At 46.2% G+C, this 24,012-nt stretch overlaps 2 protein-coding genes across 3 annotated transcripts in view; one reads left to right on the forward strand and one right to left on the reverse strand.

Moving 5' to 3' along the window:
- Window positions 1-24,012, forward strand: part of LOC147430560 (ARM repeat superfamily protein) — a 230,405-nt gene that overhangs the window by 154,494 nt on the left and 51,899 nt on the right. The window lies entirely within an intron of this gene.
- LOC147430564 (uncharacterized) lies at window positions 3,976-5,629 on the reverse strand. Its single transcript, XM_086494505.1, has 2 exons — window positions 4,748-5,629; window positions 3,976-4,653 (listed from the first exon to the last, which is right to left on the reverse strand). Exons 1-2 carry the CDS (start codon window positions 5,627-5,629, stop codon window positions 4,042-4,044), a joined length of 1,494 nt encoding a protein of 497 aa, XP_086350631.1. The 3' UTR covers window positions 3,976-4,041.

The following is a 24,012-nucleotide window of genomic DNA, read 5'->3' on the forward strand; positions in this document are numbered from 1 at the left end:
ACTTGCCTGCTCTCTCGCTCTCTACCTGGCTGCATGATCACAGAGACAACACCGTCTCTCTCGTGATCCACATGCAATGGGTAACCTATACCACTCCTGGCACCTCTCGCAATCACTAGCGAACCCAATGCATACACACGCACAACTCTCCCACCTGTAGAGAACACCGCACACAAATGCTGAGTGCAACCCGCACTCTCTACCTAGATCACATAAATGATACGCATAATCTCGCTCTTGTAGCGAAATCTGACATCCACAATCTCTAAGCTGACCAATCGAGATCAAACTCACTGTCAAATCTGGTACATAGCGCACATGTCGTAACAAGTAAGATGCACCACTCGGTAATGACAGTCTCACATCTCCTGCACCTACTATCGCATGCACCGATCCATCGGCAAACGTACACTGCCAAGCATCCTGTGAAAACCAGTGAAAGAAGCTCCACCCGTGTGCTCCAGAAAACTGCGTCTCTCAAGAGAACGCCTCGGTGGTGTGTAAACGCCTCTGTACTTCGTTGCCCAAGTCTACCAAAAAACCCTCAAACCACAAGCTTAACACAAGCTGCAATTGCATCTTCAGCTCAGAATTTATGCACTCAATTTCAAGCATCTCCCGTGCTTCCAAAAGTGCATCAAACTCGCACACAATGCGACAACAGAAAATCTGGAATTTCTGTATACAGTCAGTCTGAGCTGAATATCATCAAAACGGTGAGGAATTTGGAGAAAGTTTCTTCTGCAAAGTTGTAGACCACGTCGAAACGGATGGGCATCGCGGACAGAATTCTCAGATCTGCATTCTACAAGGAGAAAAACGAATCTGAAAACAGTGTTTCTGCGCACACAGTTTTAGGGCAGCACCTTCACTTACACACAGTCTTCAACACTCCTTTTTGAGCTTCCACAAGAGCATACATCACTCTCAACTGAGCTCACAAGCTCCCATTGCATTCTCACAAAGCTTCTAAGCTTTCTTAATCTCTCTACCATCGAGAGCGAGCGAGCTATCGCCTCGAAGCTCTCAAAGCCGTCGTGCTCTCCGCGGTCACCAATGCTCTGATACCAATTGAAGGGGATCGGGGAGCACCACAGACGGAGAGTGAGAGAGAGAAGGAGACACACACAGAATGTGGGTGGGGAGACTGTGAAGTGGCAGCTCCCCCTATACAGTATACTTACTATAAGTATAGGGTAATAGTGGGCAGGCGCCCATGATCTGGGCGACCGATTAAGGGACATAGGCCTTAACCCCAACAAGCCACTCTCCAGGATCCCACTGTACTGGTGCCAGTGGACAGCTCTCCCAAGCCCATAGTCTCCAATGTCCAGTCTCAAGAGCTGCTAGGTCAGATCAATCACACAAGTCCTCCCACAGATGCCCACCACTCGGATCCTCTGGAAACAGCACTCTGCCACCTGTGGGGCCTCTATTGCAACTCGGTGTAAGCGTCCCTCGCCCTGTATCTAGAAAAACAGGGAGGGTATAGTCTCTGAGCAAGCCCGAAATGAGATGAAAACCTCGAGTCGTGTGAAGGCTCCCATCCATCTAGGCGCTGCTGGCTCGAGAGGGGTGAGCCAGTCAGCTGGTACTGCCTCTGAGATATCTTGACACATGCTCTACACCCCTCTCATGCCCTGTAGCTGAAAGCCCTAAAGCTCCTCTGACAAACCTGAAAGTTGTAACTAGTCACCTAAAGAGCGTGCTGGACCCTTTGTCATGGGACCCCAAGAAACATGCGGCCGACTACCCACCAAGTGGCCTCTCTGACTGCTAACCATGGGGTTCTAAACAAGGAGCTGTCTCAGGCGCTCCTCCGTGCAAGTAGGCTGACACTGCTGTAGGCCTTGCTGCAGATGCTCCCAAGATCGGAGCAAACTCACAGCGAAGTGGTCCTCTAGTCTCTTGCTCAAGCCAACTCTGCGCATCTCCTTGAAAATCCATCTAGTCGAAGGTCGCCAAGGGCCTCCAGCCTGAGGCACCCTAGCACGAAGCCGCTGCAGCAAGAACTCCTTCCAGGGCTCCTCACCTGGAAGAAGTCCTCTGACGATGAACTCCCAAAGAAGGGCTCTGCTCTGCTGTGTTGGGTCGATGATCTCAAGCCCTCCCTGAGAACAAGGAAGAGTGATGACCTGCCAAGCCACTTTGGCTCGGGCGATCTGAGTGGCACACCCTGACCAAAGGAAGTTCCTGACATAGTTGACACGTACGGTCACGTACGATGGTTACACGTACGAAGACGTGCGGTACTAATCGAACTAAAAAAAATTAGACGTACGTTGACGTAACGTACGATGCAAAAAAATAAATCATATATTTTTCAGAGCTTTTACTCTATTATGAGTAACTACTTAGTATTAAGTACATACAACTCAAAGGAGATGTCTTACAAGTAAGAACATTAAAGATTTGGCCATGGACATTGGAAACGGCAATGTTCGAAAAAAGATGATCATGATTGCATTTGATTTCATAATTCATTACATAAGTAGAGAGTCGAGGCTCGAGAGATACAAGTGACAAAAACTAGTACAAAAAAGTAGTGACACAACTCATAGTCTCATGGCCCATGTGTACAAACTTTAAAGCATAAAGAGAGAGTTCTAAGTGCTCATATCGCTCTCATCACCGGAGTTGTGGTCCGAGCTTGAGCTAGAGGTAGCTGCATCATCCTCATCACTACTTGCATCAGATGCACTAGATGCAAGACCATAATCTCCCTCACTAAGGATGTTGCCCTCATCATCAAACTCTGGCTCTCTAGGATCTGCACGTCTAGAAATGGACACATTCTCCAAAGTGGTGTCCGCCATAGTAGATCCGCTACCCGAGCCTCGCCGCACATAGGTCCTGGGTGTCCGTGCCGACGCTCTTCGACTCCCACGAGCAACCGAATTGGAAGCTCCTCTACCTGTAGTTGCCAAAGCTCGCACAACCACCTTCTTGCGGGACCGTGTGCGAGAGACACGGCGATCAATCTCCTCCAACTCCAAGTAGAGGTCTCGAAATATTTGCTCCTCCTCTGGATCGCGATCTTTGTTGAGACTCTTAAGAGTCTCAATGGAGAGCTTGCATTCATCTACATTCACCTATTTGTCATTTACAACATGCAAGAAGATTAATGGAGTTAGCAATTTGGTATGCCAAAAATATGAGCACATGATACATCATACATATTACATCATACATGTGAAAGCATAAATAAAGAGTATGATGTAGCCAACTCAATTACCTACCTAGCCATTGGCATCTCGTGCATGGACCTCAACATGCGTAAATTGGAGCGACAATAGATAAGCTGCTCCAATTGCTTCGTAGAAAGCTTGTTGCGGATCTTGGTGTGTATAAGAGAAAACGCCGACCAATTCCGCTCACATGCACCCGATGAGCAATCCTAGAGCACATAGATGATAGAAGAGAGGCATGAGATTTGAATTGTGGGAATTTTCAATTCAGAGGTGACTTATGTGACATGTCACATGAATGATGAATGTCAAATGATGACATGATTGAGATTATAAATTTATAATTTATGGTATGGTATTATGTATAATTATTAATATATATGATATACCTGTCCAAGAACCCTCAATGCCACCCTTTGAAGGTGAGGGAATTGATAGCCAAAACATTCCCACCAAAAAAGAGGCTTCACTAACGAATCCCTCTTCCAACACACCGAGGAAGCGAATGCCGTGCCTCTTTGGTCTCCATAGTTGATGAGCTGTTGGAGAAACTCTCCATGGTGTTCTTCATTGAGTATCTTTGTAAGGTACTTGTCGCGCTCCTCTTGAAGTGCTTGATCCGCAAAGATTGATGGCTTTTTGAAAGCCGGATGCAAGAGGGCGGCAAAGCCATGGATTGGTCGCCTCATCCAATCCCACTGCTTTTTAACAAGGAAGAGAATGTCATCTCTCTTTGGAGAGTCCTCCAACACATCACTACAAAGAGAGAGAGAAAGATAGTCAAGCATGGAAGGGTAGAACCGTAGATAGAAAAAGACAACTTACAATGTACATAAATTATAAGGTGATATGTTTACCGTGAACCATCGGGTGCTCCATCAAGAATGGTGGATCTCTCAATCTCCTTGTAAGCCTCCTCCATGAAGTGGTAAAGGAGACCTATGGTAGACCCTTCCATGTCGGTCATCGGAAGCACCTTATACAATGGCAATACCACCATGACAAGACCCTTGACCTCTTGCCAAAACTCCTCCTTCAAGCAAAGCCGTTGGATGGCCTTTGCATCTTGTTGGGATGATTGGGTCTCTTCTTCAATCCATGCTTTGAACTCATCCGAGACCATTGTCTTTTGCAAGTTGGTTTGCACATCATAGAGGCGCTCAAGGAGGAGCCACATAGCGGCAAAGCGTGTTGCGGAAGGCTTCTTCAACTCCAAGCCGGAGTAAGTGCGATATATCGCAAGTACTCTCACCTTTTTGTTGATGAAGTTGACGATGGAGAGGGCTTGGGATAGAATGTCCTTTACCCAAGGTAGGTCGCCAATGTCCTCCAAGAGGAGGTCAATGCAATGTGATGCACATGGAGTCCATACTATGTGTGGATACTCCGCCTCTAGCTTTTTGGCCATGGTAGCACAATTGGAGGCATTGTCAGTGATTACTTGAATGACGTTGCTTGGACCGATCTACATATGGAGAAAGAAGGGAAAGTGAGAAGAGCCAAGGCAAAAGACAAAATTGAAAATAGTAGATACTTGAGAGTGGAATCAAAAATTTTACCTCTTTTATGGCTTGACGAATGTGGCGGTAAATGAAGGCACCCGTGACCTTTTTCCCCCTTGCTCCCGCATCAACCGCTCGCAAGAAGTAGGTGCCAAGAGGGCATGAGACAAGGATATTAATGATTCCCCTCTTCTTGCGGTCACTCCATCCATCGGTGAGAATAGAGCAACCATACTTTACCCATGCGGCACGCACGGGGTCAAGAGACTTGTCGATTCGTGCCCTCCGTTCATCAAGCTTTTTGGTGCGCATGTCATGGTATGACACTCCCGTCCACCCTTCACATGGACCAACCGCGGCAATAGCCTTCACCATGCTTTTCCAACGATCCGTGCGAAGAATATGAAAAGAGAGATTGCACTCAATGATGGTGCGTGCAATCTCTATCTCCGCTTGTCGTTGCCTCTCTTTGAGGAAAGACAATGGACCGGAAGTTCCACCCACCGTTTGTGCAAGAGTAGCTTGCTTTGGAGGTCGCCCACCATGACTTCTTTTGCTCTTCTTTGAGACGCTACCACCCTCGGTGGAGGCCATGGTAGCGCCGCCGGATGCAACGGACATTGTTGGAGAAGCATCCTCTCCCGAATTGGTGAGATCATGGTTCGGCGGAACCACCTCCTCCGATGCCTTTGCAACCGCCTTGCGCGTCTTCAAGGGGAGATACTTTGCTTTGCACTCGTGGAGAATGTCTTCGGGGATATTCGGACAAGGACCCGCTTCGCCTCCCACCTTGGTCAAGTGGATGATAAGGCGGGTGGAGCTTGAGGTCATGGTCTTCGGGCAATATTTGCAATACCATTTGCAAACATTTCGCTTCTTCTTCACCCTTTCAAAGTAGCGGCAATGCTTGTTGAAGGCTTCATGAAGAGCGGGCGGCATTATGGAGAGCTTGAGGGATGGGGAGTGATGAGAGAACTTTAGAGTAATGGAGAGCTTGAAGGAGATGGATGGAGATGAAGGGAGCTTAAGGAATAATGGAGAGCTTGAAGGAGATGAAGAAAGCTTGAGCCTTGAAGGAACAATGGAGAGCTTGAAGGAGATGAAGGGAGCTTGAAGGAGTAATGGAGAGCTTGAAGACTTGATGGAGTACCAAAGCTTGAAGCCTTGGCCCTTGATGAATGGAGAGAGCTTGAGGGAGCTTGAGTAGGGAAGGAGATGAATGAGAGAGCTTGAGGGATATATGGAGAAGAAGAGAGGGTGGGCAACCTTATATAGGTTTTGAGGAGAGAGGGAGAAGAGGGTTAAAGAGAGAGCATGCTTCAAAATTCAAATTCCATGTGCCATGACCATAGCCCATGTGGCTTTGTGTGTGTGTGTGTGTGTGTGGATGTTGGGGGGAGGGGGGGGGGGGGGTGGGATGGCACATTGGGTTATGATGCCCCAAGGGCCAAGGCTCCAAGGCCCCCAACGTTCAATTTTTAACGTTCAAAAACTGCCAGCCCGTGGCGCTACAAAACGGCTGTAAAAACAGTCAAAAAAGTCCGCCAACGGTCACTTTTTTTTTGATCGGACGGAACCCGGACGGGACGGAACCGACGGGACGTTCCGTTCGACGGACGTGGACAACCGTGGTTCCTGATCAATCTCTCTACCTGGCTGATACAAGAACTCGAGAAGATCCAACAACAAGTGATGTACCACATAGTAGCCAACAACACCTGGTTGGCCACTACAACTCTGCCTGCCAGAGAAAGTAGTGCGGAGCTCCAATGTAACAACTTCCTCCTGATAGATAGGAGGAGGGGAGCAATGTGCTGCTCAAGAGACAAGTCCAAACCAACTTGACAGCCCAAGTACCGAACTGCAGTTCCTCGGGGAATCTGAAACCGGACCGTGGGTCAGTAGGCGTTGGCTTTCACCCGAAATTCTTTACTTTAGGCACACACAGAGAGAACGTTCAAAGGAACCCTGCGATGGGAATTAACGATTCAGTACACACGGCTCGGAAGCTAGAATGCTCCGAGTAGACAGCGACAACCTGTAGGCCCCAAAATTGGCGCCCCTTTCGGTATTTCTTTATTCTTTAACAAAGGGAATATAACCGGTGATTTCCTACGAGCTGTCCCGCATAATCCGGGCTGAAATACACCTGTTGTGGCCCGATTTCGGCAGCATAACTGTACTAGGACGCTTCACAGTTAGTATTCCCAGGCAATAGATGACTTTCCCGACGCATGCGGATACTTTGCAAAACCTGGCGAGAATCTGCAGCACGCTGAATTCTCTGTTTTCTGCCCCGAAAATGCGCCAGTTCAACTCTACAACGGTCCCCTCGCGTCCCCGAACCTCTTGGGGGTATTAGGGACCGTTTTGGGCCAAAACCCTAAACCTGCAAAAATACACAGCAGGCTGTAATTCCCTGTTTCGGGCTCCGTTTCACGTGCCGGTTGCATCCGTAGCAAGTCCTCGAGCTTCCGCACTTGTAGGGTTACTTGCCCTTTGAATCGGACGAGATTTCTCACGTGAAACCTCTCCGAATTCACCTGTACCTGCGGGGGATTAGCCACTACCTAATCCAGTACCTGTGCAAGAGGCTCTTGCCTCGGCAATCGCGCATGAACCCACACAACTGTACATCAGTCAAATGAAAACCCCTCTTGTGGGGCATCACATAACTGCATGTAGGGGGGAGAGAGAGCAGTGAGTAGTGTGCAGGGCATCATTCCTAGCACCACACTGTACATGAGAGGGAAAGGAAGCACTCCATAGCTCTTAACCTGTGGCAGATTACAAATGAGGCCTCTCCCATCATAAAATTCAGTGCCCTTTTTTTTGCATAGGGCAAGTACACAGGAAAGTGCCACTTGGCACATTTACAAGCATTTGCCCGTTTTTGGGTTTGCCGCCTAAAAATCTCCCGATTGGTTGCCTAGTTGACTTTGCGGCAGAGTTGTTAAATATTCCCCTGGTCATACCGAATGTAATGACGCGAACAAATTTCATGGCCCAAAATAGCAATTCCCTAATTTTTAGGAGATGCTTCCGTTGGGCTCCCACTGGTCATCTCACCATCTATCCTCATTGGGACCGCATCCAAAAGTGCAATGTGGCCCAACTGTCGGATACTTTCTATTGGTAGTCCCACCTTGACTTTATGCCTATATTGAGTTCACTTCCTAGTATCCACCAACTTGCTAAGTGCGACGGGGGGACCTACATGATCTTGCACTGAGCCTAGACATCCTCTTACTATACGAATTCTAGTGCCTACCACTTCCCGTCTGCAGGTGAAACTACCGTTCACATTGGCCATACAATGTCCGACCGTTTGCTACTTCAAAAAGAGGGTCTCAAAAATAAAACAAAAATCATTGGAAAGAAACCAACAACTAAGATTTAGCAGTCGCGACGTCCTCGTGACATAGTTAACAGCTGCCACGTCCTCGTGACATACCCCCTCTTGAAATCGCAAACGTCTTCGATTGCATACCATAAATACACGCCACTGATGATCTTGTGCTATTAACACTCTTTTATCATCGCATGTATCTGCAAAGAAAGGTCGTAACACATAGATACAAATGACTTAATGAGACCTTCATACTTTTGTCATTTCCATCTGTTACACTGAATTCATATGTACATTTGATGTACTAGCTCTATCATTACCCCTCCTTTGCACACGTTGGGTTGGGACATAGGTAGGTTGTAACCCAAAGGCTCAAGGTAAAGCTGCAATACATTTGGTCACTCTGACAGTTCATGCTCCTCCATTCACTTTGCATCCATAGGTGGATAGTTCTTGAATTTCACCAAATAACGTCTTGCAACTTGTGCTTTAACTTTTCTGTCCTTATGTGCCAAAACTTTCTTAGGTACTAAACTTCTGGCTGATCCTCATCTGGCATATCTTCTGGCACATCACCCACGAAGGGTCTTAGAAGACTCACGTGAAACGCATCATGAATCTTCTACGCATCAGGCAATTTCAGCCTGTAAGCCACATCGCTGATCTTGTCAAGCACTTGAAAAGCTTCACAGTAACGCATACTGAGCTTAGGAAACAGTCCACAGTGGTTGTAACAACCCTTGTGCCTTTTGCCTATCAAACTTGACCTTTTGGCACACTATGCATGCTCAAAGGCATCCACATCTCTCCTCAAGGTAGGCCAATAGATGAATGTCTCTACCGCTTTAACTGTCGCATCAATACCACGATGCCCTGCATACGGTGAGACATGACTCTCTTCCATGACGTTATGTCGCAATGGCCTAGTGACACAAAGTTTGCCATGCATTATCATAAAACCATCTCTGAGGAGGTAGTGCTCATGATGTTGCCCCTCTTGCAATTTCAAAGATCCTTGCAAAATCTTCATCGGTGGCATACTGTTCCTTCATGTCATCTAACTCATGATGATAAGGAATTGACACAACTGAAATTTGTGGCTTTCTTGATAACGCATCAGCCACAACATTCTTCTTGCCTTCCACATGCATAATCTGGAAGTGGAACATGGAAAGAATGTTTCCCATCGCATATGCTTTTCAGTTAACTTTGATTGTGTCAAGAAGTATCGCAAGGTCTGATGGTCTGTTTGGACAACAAAATCAACACCTAGGAGGTAGTGCTTCCAGCTAGCAAGCGCATGAATCATGGCCAAGAGCTCTTTCTCATAGACTTGCATAGTCCTCTCTGGCCCTTGCAAAATTTGGCTTTCATGAGCTACTACCCGTCCATCTTGCATTAGCACTGCTCCGATGCTACTGCCACACACGTCACACTGGACCACAAATGACTTCTTGAGATATGACAAAACAATTACTGGATCCGAAGTCAACTTTTCCTTTAAGAGACTAAAAGCTGAAATCTCTTTTTGGGTCCATCTGAAAGTGACTTCTTTCTTTTGCAAAGTGTGAAGAGGTGATGTTATCTCTGCAAAATTAGCCTCATTGCGGCTTGCATAAAGACCTGCTAAAATATCCCAAGCCTGTTTTGCAGATTTTGCTGAACGGATGTGAGGAACAATGGTGCGCTTTACAGACAACTCAATCAATGCATGATCTGCGCATCCTTAACATCCCAACGAGCTTGTTCTGCCGTAGGCAAAACAACTCTAACAGCTGCAATCCTTGTAGCAAGACCTGCAACATCCTCAACATCGCCTACATCCTCAGAACCAGGACGTACATCAATGCCCTGCACAATGTTCCAGACACCCTTTGACACAAGAACATGTAGTAGGAACACAATCCCAAGAAGCTTCTGACATCGTGCACAATCTTCAAGTCTGGCCATGTCTTAATAGCTTCGACCTTTGCGGGATCCATTTTGACACCATCATTTGAGACTATGTGGCCAAGAAAGTGGATCTCTTCTTGGAAGAATTCACTTGTCTTAGGATTGACAAGTAGCCTGTGACTGTGCAGCTCTTCGAACACAATGGTCAAGTGACGCCTATGCTCCTCTTCCATCTTCGAATAGACTATCATGTCATTGAAGAACGTCCCAACAAACTATTGATGCTAGCGGAAAGTCCGGTCCATCACTCCGTTGAACGTGGCAGCAGCATTTGTTAGCCCAAACGGCATCACTAGAAACTCATAAAGACCAAATGTCGTTCTAAACGCAGTCTTGTGCACATCCTTTGCCCTTATATGAATCTGATGGTACCGACTCTTAACGTCTATCCTACTGAAAATTGCAGCACCCTCTAAACGGTCGAGAATATCATCAATTTCAGGAATAGGAAACCTATTCTTGATGGTATTCTTATTCAAAGCATGGTAATCAATACACATGCGCGCTGAGCCATGCTTCTTCTACAGTAGGAGCACTGGGGAGCAAAAGGGTGAAGAACTAGGCTGAATAAGTCCCTTCTTTGATAACTCCACAACCTGGCCCATAATCTCTTTTTGTTGCGCAGTGCTAACCCTGTAGGGAGGTCTATTTGGTGGGCTACACCTTGGCACCAAATCTATCCAATGGTTCTCAGGTCTCTCTTGCGGCAATTGCGACGGTAATGAATCAGAAAAACAGTCATTAAACTTTTCCAAAAATGTTGACCTTTATTTATCTAACACAAATAAATTTGACTGATCATTATTTGAGACATCACGTGCACAAATCAAGTACAGAGAAAGATGATTCTTTATTACAGAAGTGATAGCAGAAGTAGATACAATAGGGACTGACTCTCCTTTTAGCTTTACATCCAAGATGTGAGTTTTGCCCCTATCATGTCTAGTGATCTTTTCGTTGTAGGCATCCAAGACTCCATGCACTCGGAACATCCACGGGATCCCCAACAACGCATCATATCCTTCCAACGGCATGATGTAGAACTCTTCTGTGTCCACATATGACTGGATATGCAGACGCAACTTTCCAATAATGGGAGTAACACACTCTTGAGTGATCAGGACATGCTATCCCTGCGTGTGCTGTGTACCCCATCTCTTCAGCTCTGATGCCCAGCTTCATAGCTAACTCTGGTGAGATAAAATTGGCTTTGGCACCTGGATCAAAGAAGATGAGTGCCGTCTGGTCCCTAACTTTACCCCATGCCCTCCATAACTCACTAGCATCTGTACTGGGCTTGTCTCCCACCATATCTGGCACCAAACCTGCCGTGGGTTTGGGCTTCTTGCCTTTCAGGTCTTGTTTATCATTTGAGTCAGCTGGTCTTTTCATGTGTGGACAATTAGTAACAAAGTCACCAGGCTGCTCGCATATAAAGCATTTGTTTTCAGCCATTAGGACCTTCTTTTCCTCGAGCGACTTGCACACAAAAGGCTTCCTTTTCTGTTTCTTTGCCTGCGCTCCAGAAGTCCCGGCTGAATCCTTGTGTTTGGTAGCCTTTCTTGACCCTCGTGATGCTTCAAGAGTCGTTTTCACAAAGGGCTTCTTCGCTAAATTTATCTTTTGCTACCCTCGTTTCTCGTTACTCGGAAACCCACTGTCCTCTCCTCTCAACAAGGCAACACGAGTGTTAGTGACTTCTATAAGTTGAGAGAGGGTAGCCACTTTGTTGTTGATACAGTAATCGCGAAGCCCGTTAGGGAGCCCACAACATTACTTCTCTATCTGCTCTGTCAATGGCACAAATCTGTAGGAGGTCATCGAGAGTAACGCTTTACAAAACCTCTGATTGTACTCTAGCAAGCTCTTGCATATAGCCGAAGTAAGCTGTGCCAATCTGTGATGACGTCGGCTTCAAATTCATTTGACAGCCAAGCAGATGCAAACATTTGCTTGAAGTAAACCCAAGTGGCGGGTGCCTGTCACGAGTCTGTGGCAACTTTACTTGTTGATTTCTATTGGGGAAAATTTTATTTGACTTGTTTTAAAGCACCCCTTTGGAAATGCCAATGCCCGAGTTGCATGGTGTGAGGCGGACAGTGAGAGTCTAGGCCGGACGGCCAGTGAGCAGTAAAGTTGGGCAAATGGAGTAAGGTTAGCCATGGTGGGGCTACGAGTGTAAATCACCTGATAGTTGGTCGACATTGCATTTTTCAATGTTGTTCCAGTGGTGATTGATGGTCAGATGACCAATGTGAGTGCCATGGAAGCATCTCCTAAAATTTAGGGAACTGCTATTTCAGACCTGAAAATGTGTTCGCGTCATTACCTCCAGTATGCCAAGGGGAACATTTTATTACTCTGCCGCGAAGTCAACTGGGCAACCGGTCGGGAGATTTTTAGGCGGCAACCCCGAAACGGGAAATGGCTTGTAAACGTGCGAAGTGGCACATTTTTGTGCACTTTCCTCATGCAAGAAGAAGTGGCGCTGAATTTATAGCTGGGAGGCTCATTTGCAAGTTTCCCGTCACAGGTTAAGATCTATGGAGTGCTTTCTTTCCCTCTTATGTACAGTACGGTGCCAGAAGTGATGGCCTGCACGCTACGCACTGCTCTCTCTCTCTCCCCTACGAGCAGTTATGTTATGCCCCTCAAGTGGGCTTCTCATTTGACTGATGTACAACTGTGGGGATTTATGCTTTTGTGCCGAGGCAAGGGCCTCTCTGAACAAGAACGGGTGTAACTAACTGCTACACCGAAGTAGGCACTGGTGAGGGTGACAACCTCACCAAAAAGGTGTGATTTCAGCGCTGCGTACACGCTGAATTTGGACTGTTTTGCAGCCGTCATGATGCCGGGAGCATTGGAAACAGTGCCCCACTGTTAGATGACTGTTCGGGAGTTGTTTAGGGCTGAAAACAGCGAGAAAACCAGTAAATACAGTGTGCTGTAATTACTGTTTTTGCGCAGGAAATAGGGGGTCTATGCTATTGGAAACGAGTCAGAGCTTGGGAAACTGTCCACGGCAAGTTTTGGGGCTGTTTTGCTGGCGAAATTTTACCTGCACAGGTGATATCTAGTTGTAGCTTGGAAGACTGTCCAGGGCAAGCTTGGGGGCTGTTATGCTGCCAAAATTCTGCCTGTACAGGTGCCATCTTGCTGGATACACATAAAGGTCTCAAGGACTCTTGTTTTTGTAGTCTGTTCCTCATTCCTGAGAGATAAAAAAGAAATACCGAAAGGGGCGCCAACCTTGGGGGCCGACAGGTGTCACTGTCTACTTGGGAGCATTCTAGCTTCCTGGCCGTGCTTCTGTTTTAAAGTGTAATTCCAGTCTTAGTTAGAGGTTCCTTTTAAGTCATTGTTCTGTGTCGTAAAGTCAAGTGTTAAAAGAATCGGATGAAAGCTAAAGTCTATCGCCCTACGGGCCGTTTTCATGGTTCCGTCGATGGCTTCCACCCAGGGGACCTGGGTGAAAGCCAGGTATCCTAACCGGACTAGACGACAATGGAACCATGGTACGGTGTCCATGAAGTGCTGTACACACTAATGGATTGATATTTATGCAAACGAGGACGTTCGCGATTTCAAGAGGGGGGTATGTCACGAGTCTGTGGCAACTTTACTTGTTGATTTCTTTTTGGAGGAAATTTTATTTCACTTGTTTTAAAGCACCCCTCTGGAAATGCCAATGCCCGAGGTGGACAGTGAGAGTCTAGACAGGACGGCTAGTGAGCACTGAAGTTGGGCAAATGGACTAAGGTTAACCATGGTGGGGCTATGAGTGTAAATCACCTTGATAGCTGGCCGACATTGCATTTTTCGATGTGGTTCTAGTGGTGATTGATGGTCAAATGACCAATGTGAGTGCCATGGAAGCATCTCCTAAAATTTAGGGAACTCCTATTTCGGACCTGAAAATGTGTTCGCGTCATTACCTCCAGTATGACAAGGGGAACATTTTATTACTTTGCCGCAAAGTCAACTAGGCAACCGGTTGGGAGATTTTTAGGCGGCAACCCCGAAACGGGAAATAGCTTGTAAACGTGTCAAGTGGCACATTTTTGTGCACTTTCCTCATGCAAGAAGAAGTGGCGCTGAATTTATAGCTGGGAGGCTCATTTGCAAGTTTCCTGTCATAGGTTAAGAGCTATGGAGTGCTTTCTTTCCCTCTTATGTACAATACAGTGCCAGGAGTGATGGCCTGCACGCTACGCACTGCTCTCTCTCTCCCCTACGAGCAGTTATGTTATGTCCCTCAAGTGGGCTTCTCAGTTGACTGATGTACAGCTATGGGGATTTATGCTTCTGTGCCGAGGCAAGAGCCTCTCTGAATAGGAATGGGTGTAGCTAATAGCTACACCAAAGCAGGCACCGGTGAGAGTGACAACCTCACTAGACAGGTGCGATTCGAGCGCTGCGTACGCGCTGAATTTGGACTGTTTTGCAGCCGTCATGATGCCGGGAGCACTGGGAACAGTGCCCCACTGTTAGACGACAGTTCGGGGGCTGTTTAGGACTGAAAACAGCGAGAAAACCACTAAATACAGTGTGCTGTAATTATTGTTTTTGCGCAAGAAATAGCGGGTCTATGCTATTGGAAACGAGTCAGAGCTTGGGAGATTGTCAAGGGAAAGTTTTGGGGCTATTGTGCTGCCGAAATTTTACCTGCACAGGTGATATCTAGTCGTAGCTTGGAAGATTGTCCAGGGTAAGCTTTGGGGCCATTATGCTGCCAAAATTCTGCTTGTACATGTAATAGACTTGGACACTCCAAGTCAAGAATAAATCACGATAGCACCAAATAACCACTTCAAAACAGTTCACAGTTCACAATAGATTTGCGGCCCCAAAGACTGGAGCCCCTTTCGGTATTTCTTTATGTATTAATCAGTTCAAAGTACAAGAGTGGGTCGGGTTCTCACTCTCAGACTTTGCGTCCAGATGCTCTGCAGAGTGTGAGCCCTCACCACTTATTTATTGTTTACAAGGGATGCCAAAAGCAGAGCCCCGAAAAGCTTCCAATCCAAAAGCCTAAAAATAAAAGCAATGTCTCTTTCCTCTCTCAAGCTCTCTTAAGCTTTTAAAATAAACCAAAGTCTCTCTCTTTCTATCTCAAATCGCGTGGAGCCAAAAAGCATCATTCACGCCGCAATTTACGGAAAACAGCCGTACGGTGCCACGTCATCATGTCAGCGCTTTTTCCGGGGTTCCTTGTTGCCCTTTTAGGGTTAGGGTTAGGGTTTTTGGCAGGTTTTAGGGTTTGCAGGTTTTAGGGTTAGGGTTAGGGTTTTTGGCAGATTTTAGGGTTTGCAGGCTTTAGGACTAGGGTTTCCAGAATTAGGGTTTTCAACAGCAGTTAGATTAGTGTTTCCCGCATGCTCTCGGGCAGACACGTCATCACTTTGTGACATACCCCCCTCTTGAAAGCATTGTAATCGCCCTCGATTACGCCTGTAAAACAGATAGAGGCCATAAACCGTCTTAGCAGACACTGACTGTTAGTACCTACGTACTAGGGACACACATCCAGCACATGTACCAATCAACAATCACATCACACGACATCACAGGACATCACATGACATTCAACATTCATTCGGATCTTAGACCATGATTTATCGGCAATGTAGCTAGCAATCACATCTAGGTCCAATCGGGACCTCATCGATGTCCGATTGACTAACCCCTATTGCAACCATGTCTATTCGAGATCAATCAGACTAAAATGCTGCAGTCATTTCGTCTATCAGTTCTTGCACTTAAAAGAAGTCAAGAACAAATCGTATCATAATCAGGAATTCTATTTCATAAAGTCATCCAACAAAATACTGTCAGCTCTCAGTATCCCTGAAGCTCAAAGAGACATCAGTGACTTTACTATCAAAATCGAGGCATCTGTTGACAAAAGAGCGGAGTGACTCCCCTCTTGTGCATCCCAGTGCACCAGATCTCCGGCCAAGCTTAATTCTGGGTTCCATTTGGAGTAGACTATGCTAAACCAAAAGCATCGAGGTAAAGTTTCACAATTTGAGGAGTATCTGCATTGTGAATCCTTCAAGTGTCCGGCAGTTTCATTCGAAAGGAGACATCATTTATATTTTCAAAGATCTGGAAAGGTCCGTAGTATCTCATACTGAGCACACAGTCCCAAGAAGCTTCAAACTTCATGGACATTCTTTAAATAGAGCCAATCACGGATAGTCTCTATCTTGGCCGGATCCATTTGCACTCCTGCTGCTGAGACAACGTGTTCCAAAAAGTGTATCTTTGAAGCAGACGATCTCTGTGTTCTGCCTCATTCTTGGAGAAAACAATGATATCGTCAAAGAAAATGCCAACAAATAGCCTGTACTCTCGGAAAATCCTGTCCATCATCCGGTTAAATGTCGCAGGAGCATTGGTTAAGCCAAAAGGCATCACCAAAAACTCAAATAACCCAAAAGTCGTCCGAAAAGCTGTCTTGTAGATGTCTCCCGGTGCCATTCTGATTTGATGATATCCACTCTTCAGATCAATTCTGCTGTAATCTGTTGAGTATATCATCGATCCTAGGAATCGGAAATCTGTTGTTGATGGTGATTTTGTTTAGAGATCTATAATCGATGCACATTCTCGAAGATCCATCTTTCTTCAAAACCAACAACACTGGAGAGCAATACGGTTGTCACGTGACACATCCAACCCTTTGTGTCCATGGACAAGCTACAACATGATCAGGGTTCAGTCAGTCCAGTGAGTCTAGATTTAGAAGTGATCTGGCACTTTTGTGAGTCTATTCGTAGACCGTGCATGCCCATTCACTTAGTGTAGATGCATATCCTCTGGTTGCACACAGCATGATCATAAGCATTCCCAACAGAATCCATCAAAATGAGTCAGGGAAATTTTCTAGCGCATTTAGCCTATTTTACCTATTTTTGACATCTTTCACTTATTATTTTTAAGTGACTTTTGTGAGAAAGTAGGTAGGGGAAATTGAGTAAGTTTGTATATAAGCAAACCTAGACTAGCACTATTTGGCAGAAGAGGCAACAGGAGCCAAGCTCAGCACGCAACTTCTCAAGCAAGAACTTGGTGGATTTCCTCCAAGCAAAGACCATCCCTCACCTAGCGTTTTCTCAAAAGGCATCATCGTCCTAGCCTACCATAGCCTGGCGTTTTTGCCTCAGCATCATCGCCACAAAAACCCCATCATATAGCGTTTTTGCAGAGCTCCAACCCTAGCGTTCTTGGATCCCAGTGTTTGCAGATTTCAGCCTTTGCAGTCCTCAGCCCTGGCGATTTTCTGCAGTAGAAAGACCATCAAGTTCAGCCCCTAAAGAGTAGCAGATTCAGCCCGAAAAGACCCTCAGTTTCAGCCCTTAAGAACCTCAGTTTTCAGCCCTAAACCTGCAAATTTTCAGCGTCAACGACCTGGAGAAACAGTCCCAGAATCAGCGTTTTTGGACTAGTCGCAGATTTCAGCCGATAGCGTTTTTGGACAGTGGATAAAGGATTGCAGATTTCAGCCCTAGTGTCGGCCTCGTCATCCCCGTCGTAGTCGTCAACATAGTCTAGACTTGCATCAGTCTCATACATCACCATTGTACTAGATTGTGCAAGCATAAGTAGACCACTCTTGCCGACGAGAGTGGGGCCTTCGGAGGAGGGTTTTACAATGTCTCTGGTGTCGTATTTCTCTTCTATCTCTATCTCTCAGTCTCATACAGTTGCACGCACAGTGTCCATTCACTTTGTTTGTGATCATAGCATTCTCTCATTAAGAACGGAACGCTCTACCTTCCTTGAGCACAGTTTGGAGCACTCATCTTGAGCAAAGCGCAAACATTCATTCCGCTGCACCTAACATTGGTATCAGAGCTTTGGCAGTGTTCTGTATCACTCAAGGAAAGAACCACAAGAATCACATAATTTTTTTTGCTTGTTGAGGTCGCACGAACCCAAGTTCGCTTGGGCGTGTCGATTGCTAACCGTGTTTTTGAAGAGTGACAGGAATCCCAGGAAAGAAGGGCTTGGCCAGCCTCCCCTTGTGCCTGTTTTCACTCATTGAGAGCGGACCGTGCACTTAGCGGCCAGCCAATCGACATGAGGTGGGAAAAGGCAACCTTGGTGTGAGCGCAAGTCCGCCAAAGTGTGCGCCCGCGGAAAGGAGTAGAACTCGGGTGAAGAGAAGATCCTTCTCAAACACAAATTGCAAGCGAAAGAAAACCTCAAGAATCTCTAGAACCTCAAGAACCCAAGAACCCAAGACCCTCAAGAACCCAAGTTCCTCGTGAACTTAAGAACCAAAGATCATAGTGTATGGTCATCACTTGAAGCGGAATGGATACTTCGCTTGGAGGTGATGAGCATGAGAGAGGCGAAGAAGAATTTTCCCCACCAGGAGGTTTTTCCGACCCTCCCTATTCCCCATCCACATCAAGGATTGCACTAACTCTTATGGAGGCTTTGGACCATATGTTTATGGGAAGGAAGTTAGAAATTGAAGCAAGAAATGCCGAAAGAATGGGAGAAATGGAACACAGACACGGAGAAAGAAAAGTAGAAATGGATTGCAGGCACGCAGAAGACAAAGCAGAACAAGAAGCAGAAAGAATGGCAAGACAATAATAGAGCGAGTGACACATGCAAGAGTTCTTGCGACTCTTTTCTCAAGTGCCGGCACAGATGCAAGAGATTCGGGAAAAGGAGACTCTCTCAGTCTCTTCTTCTCCAAAGTATGTGACGCAGATTTTGCATGATTATGGGAAGCATGATAGGTTGATTGAAAATGATGAGCATGATGAGTTGAATGATGATGATAAGCATGATGATTTGAATGATAATGATAAGCATGATGATTTGGATGCCAATGATTTGCATAATGATTGGTATGACAATGACAAGCATGATGATTTCAATGATCAAGATGTGATTTATCACGATCAAGATGTGATTTCTCACAAGCGTGATGAGTTGCATGAAGATGATGTGATTGTTCACAAGGATGATGTGTTAGTGGATGCTTTTGCTAGCCAAGCTAACATCGTTACAGATTCGATCAATCACGAAGAACCGATCTTGGCTTTCGAGTCGAGGTCCAAAGAACCCCCACGGGACGATTCGATCACTCAAGAAGAACCGATCTTGGCTCCCGAGCCTAGGTCCAAAGAACCCTCACAGGAAGTATTATGTGTTCGAATGATTGATACGCACACATTGATCGAGTGTTTCATTCGTGATCGTTTCCTGTATTTTAGTCCGCGTCTTTATGTGATCTCTTTTCCTAGGCATGACATATTGTATGTTGAGCACGTTTCACTCATGAATGAGCAAGAACGTATGCGGATTTTTCATGAAAAGCTGAAAAGTATGCATTCAAGGAAGGCACATTCCATGTCTCTTCCTTGGCATGACATAGTTGTAGAACGAACACATGGAAGTATGAGCACCAAGCATGGGCATTTCCGTTGTGAATTGCCACAGTTGATTGCTTTAGATCATAAGAGAAAGATTCGATCTCATTGTTTGTATGTGTTTGATGAACGGTTTGTCACTCCGTCTCTTTGTTCATCTACATTGCATGCACAATCTTTGAGGAAGACAAGATTTTTTCCACTCACTTTACATGGAATGGATATGTTCATGTTTTTGTGTTGGAAATGGTTTCAGGAATTTTCAGCCATGGAGATTCTTGAAGAAGAAAGAAGCATGACTCTAAACGAAGTTGAAGCAAGTAAGGAAACTCAGAAGACTTTTGTGTTGCTTTCGGCGCGGCCCAGAGAAGCAAGCGTTGCAGACCTTTATGAAGTCCAAGGACCGTACGACCCACACATCAGTGTGGGCCGGCGAAGAGTCCCTTCCAGGATTCCGGATGTTATTGGCGATCTCCCTCGACGCTATACAGTTCGCTACCAGTAGCTCACCTTGAAAAGGAGGGGATGTCATGTGACCCATCCAACCCTATGTATCCGTGGACAAGCTACAACATGATCAGGGTTCAGTCAGTCCAGTCAGTTTAGATTTAGAAGTGATCTGGCACTTTTGTGAGTCTATTCGTAGACCGTGCATGCCCAGTCACTTAGTGTAGATGCATATCCTCTGGTTGCACACAGCTTGATCATAAGCATTTCCAGCAGAATCCATCAGAATCAGTCAGGGAAATTTTCCAGTGCATTTAGCTTTTTTTACCTATTTTTGACATTTTTCATTTATTATTTTTAAGTGACTTTTGTTGGAAAGTAGGTAGGGCAAATTGAGTAAGTTTGTATATAAGCAAACCTAGACTAGCACTATTTGGCAGAAGCGGCAACAGGAGCCAAGCTCAGCACGCAACTTCTCAAGCAAGAACTTGGTGGATTTCCTCCAAGCAAAGACCATCCCTCACCTAGCGTTGTCTCAAGAAGGCATCGTCGCCCTAGCCTACCATAGCCTGGCGTTTTTGCCTTAGCATCATCGCAACAAAAACCCCATCACCTAGCGTTTTTGCAGAGCTCCATCCCTAGCGTTTTTGGATCCTAGCGTTTGCAGATTTCAGCCTTTGCAGTCTGCAGCCCTGGCGATTTTCAACAGTAGAAAGACCATCAAGTTCAGCCCCTCAAGAGTAGCAGATTTAGCCCGGAAAGACTCTCAGTTTTAGCCCTTAAGAACCTCAATTTTTAGCCCTAAACCTGCAGATTTTCAGCGTAGCATCCACTGTATCTCTCTTGGTCATCCGAAGATGGTTCCAAGCAGCTCGTATATCGCGTTCATACTCTTGCGTCAGCCAAAAAGAAATAAAAACCTTCTTAAATTTCAGCCATTTAACTGGCACAGTCTTGTTTAAAAGAAGCGTGGACCACCAAGTTAGAGCATTCCCCTTAAAATAAGAGGCAGCTCTCCGAATCTTGGAGTGCTCTGAGTAGCGTCCTCCTGCGAAAGTGATGTCAAATTGCTGTATAAAAGACAGCCTTCGAAGCATCTTTGTATCCTGAAAAAGTGTCAAATTTGATCGACTGTCCACCTTCCTTAAACTCTCGAACTTTCTTGCTTTTGTTTCCAGAAAGTCATACTGGTTGGCTTTATAAAAATTCTTCTTGTTCGCATAAAATTTGCCGTCATTAGAGTCTGAACTATCCGTAGACGAGTCCTCTGCAGAACTGTCACTCATTGGGCGAGATTTAGACTTCTTTGCCATTTTCTTGCCCTTTCGGAAACGTTGTTTCTTGCTTCGTTTTTTTCCTTTTCTGTCTTCTTCGCTCGAATCTGAAGCGTTGGGTACTCCTTCAAATCGAAGAAGAAGAAGAACTGGGTACTCCTTCAAATCGAACACGCTTCTTCTGTTTCATTGCTTTGTCAAATGTCGACTAACGACCCAAATATCCCGGGAAGTCAGTGCCTTTCTTCTGCTTTTTGCCGTGCTTTTTAGCATTGTTCTGCGCGTCAAAAAGCTGAGCAATCCGTACATCAACCACCTGTTCTAATTCCTTCTCTGAATATTGCTTGTGAGCAGAAGGTTTCTTCAGAGTAGGTTTCGGGGGTGGTGTTGTGGATTTCTGCCACTGCTCATGCACTTCCTGAAAAGAAGTCTCGCTCATATATGTTGCCAATTTTGGGTCCTTCGCAAAACTAAGCATCATCTTTGTTGCATCGCCGATCAATTGACGACGCTTCATCTCTCGTTGCTCCACCTGAGTAGGCCGAGGCGGGCCATACTCTCTGTTGGAATCTTCGTTGTGATCCCTGCCCGCATCTCCGGATGCAGAGGGAGTAGACTGATCCTTGTGTGAAGCCATAGGTGCCGCAAAAAAATAAATTGGGATCGGATTTCATGAGAAGAGAAATCGGCCGTGCTCTGATACCACTGTAACAGACTTGGACACTTCAAAACGACAGCACCAAATAACCAATCACGATAGCACCAAATAACCACTTCAAAACAGTTCACAGTTCATAATAGATTTGCACTGGCCCGGCGGGGCTCCGTGCCTAGAGATATTGGTCCCAAAGACTGGCGCCCCTTTCGGTATTTCTTTATGTATTAATCAGTTCAAAGTGCAAGAGTGGGTCGGGTTCTCACTCTCGGACTCTGCGTCCAGATGCTCTGCAGAGTGTGAGCCCTCACCACTTATTTATTCTTTAGTAGGTTCCCGGGGTTCCCTGTTGCCCTTTTAGAGTTAGGGTTAGGGTTTCTGGCAGGTTTTAGGGTTCGCAGGTTTTATGGTTAGGTTTAGGAATTCTGGCAGATTTTAGGGTTTGCAGGTTTTAGGGTTAGGGTTTCCAGAATTAGGGTTTTCAGCAGCAGTCAGGTTTAGGGTGGCCCGCATGCTCTGATGCAGACACGTCATCACTTTGTGACAGTACAGGTGCCATCTTGCTGGATACACATAAAGGTCTCAAGGACTCTAGTTTTTGTCTTCTATTTCTCATTCCTGAAAGATAATAAAGAAATACCGAAAGGGGTGCCAACCTTTGGAGCCTACAAGTGTAACTATATGCTTGGGAGCATTCTAGCTTCTTGGCCGTGCTTTTGTTTTGAAGTGTAATTCCAGTCTCAGTTACAGGTTCCTTTTAATTCATTGCTTTGTGTCGTAAAGTCAAGTGTTAAAGAATCGGGTGAAAGCTAACGTCTACCGCCCTACGGGCCGGTTTCAGTGCCTGTCCTTGCATTAACAATGTCGTCCACCATCTAAGCGCATTGTCCTTTAAGAAAGTGGCAGCTTTCCTGACCTTCGAGGCCTCTGTAAAATTCCCTCCTGCATAAGGTGTATCAAACTGCTGGAGGAAAGTGAGAGCCTTTGCTTTATCCTCAAAGCCAACTTTACAGCTGCACCACCTTCTTTGTAAGCTTTCGGCTTCTCCAGTGCCCCCAAGTTGTCATAAGGAATGGTCTACAATATGGGCACTGTAGTAGGCATGATCCGCACATCTTGGCCATTTACATTTTGCGTCAGAGGTGCAATATCTGGTTGCTGTCCAGAAAAACCAGCCATGCCAAAGTGACCCTGTGGCACCCCAAACTGGCCCTGGTTGCACTGAAAACCTTGCTGCATGCCGATACTACCATACATGAGGTTTGGCATCGTGCCTTGCATAGCCCCAAACACTGTTCCTGGCATGTACGGCTGACTTGCAGGCGCATAACCAGCCATCCCCGAAATACCCAGGATGTACCGTGGGTGGTGGAAAACTGGGTGCATAGCCTGGTATCCAGTTCCCTGTCCATTTGAGATAGCATGCGGGCTTTGAAAGGTGTCGGGCTGAACTGACATAACCTGAATAGGCGTTCTAGCCACCTGCATTCTCTGTTTTCTGCATGGAGAAGAACAGAAAGAGGGCATCCATATATAGATTTAGAGTGTAGATACTTGCCCTTGAACAAGAGAGAGTTAGATGAGAGAGAGAGAGAGGAGCCTAATGGAATCCAAGGTGAAGGACCAAAGCAATGAGAGAGAGGGAGAGGGAGAGGAAGAGAGAGAGGAGAGAGGGAGAGGAGCCTAATGGAATCCAAGGTGAAGGACCAAAGCAATGAGAGAGAGGGAGAGGGAGAGGAAGAGAGAGAGGAGTCTAATGGAATCCAAATCAATGTGTGTGTGTGTGTGTGTGTGTGTGTGTGTGTGTGTGTCTGAGAGAGAGAGAGAGAGAGGAGGCTCAGGGCATGTGGGAGGTGGGGGGAGGGGGATCCTAGGCTAGGTGGGAGGGATCCTATGCCAAAAGGTAACCCAAAAACCTCCCAAAAAAAAGCACAGTCAACGGACTAAAAAACTGGTCAAACGTCCCCAAAAATGCACCAGTTCACCTCTACAGCGGTCCCCTCCCGTCCCCGAACCTCTTGGGGGTATTAGGGACTGTTTAGGACCGAAACCCTATACCTGCAAAAATATACAGCAGGCTGTAATTCCCTGTTTCGGGCTCCGTTTCGCGTGCCGGTCGCATCCTTATCAAGTCCTCGAGCTCCCGCACCTATAGGGCTACTTGCTTTGAATCGAACGAGATTCCTCACGTGAAACCTCTCCGAATTCACATGCAGGGTTTTTCTCGTCCGTCGGGCAGAACGAGG

This window comes from Adiantum capillus-veneris, chromosome 21, assembly GCF_014529385.1.
Source record: "Adiantum capillus-veneris isolate H3 chromosome 21, ASM1452938v2, whole genome shotgun sequence".
Classification (NCBI taxonomy): domain Eukaryota; kingdom Viridiplantae; phylum Streptophyta; class Polypodiopsida; order Polypodiales; family Pteridaceae; genus Adiantum; species Adiantum capillus-veneris.

What these genes read in the sequence shown, in the direction of transcription:
- LOC147430564 (XM_086494505.1), bottom strand. Translation starts at nt 5,629, where the DNA reads ATGCCGCCCGCTCTTCATGAAGCCTTCAACAAGCATTGCCGCTACTTT. An exon ending in TTCGTCAAGCCATAAAAGAG is followed by an intron (nt 4,654 to 4,747) that starts GTAAAATTTTTG and finishes CTCCATATGTAG; the next exon opens with ATCGGTCCAAGCAACGTCAT.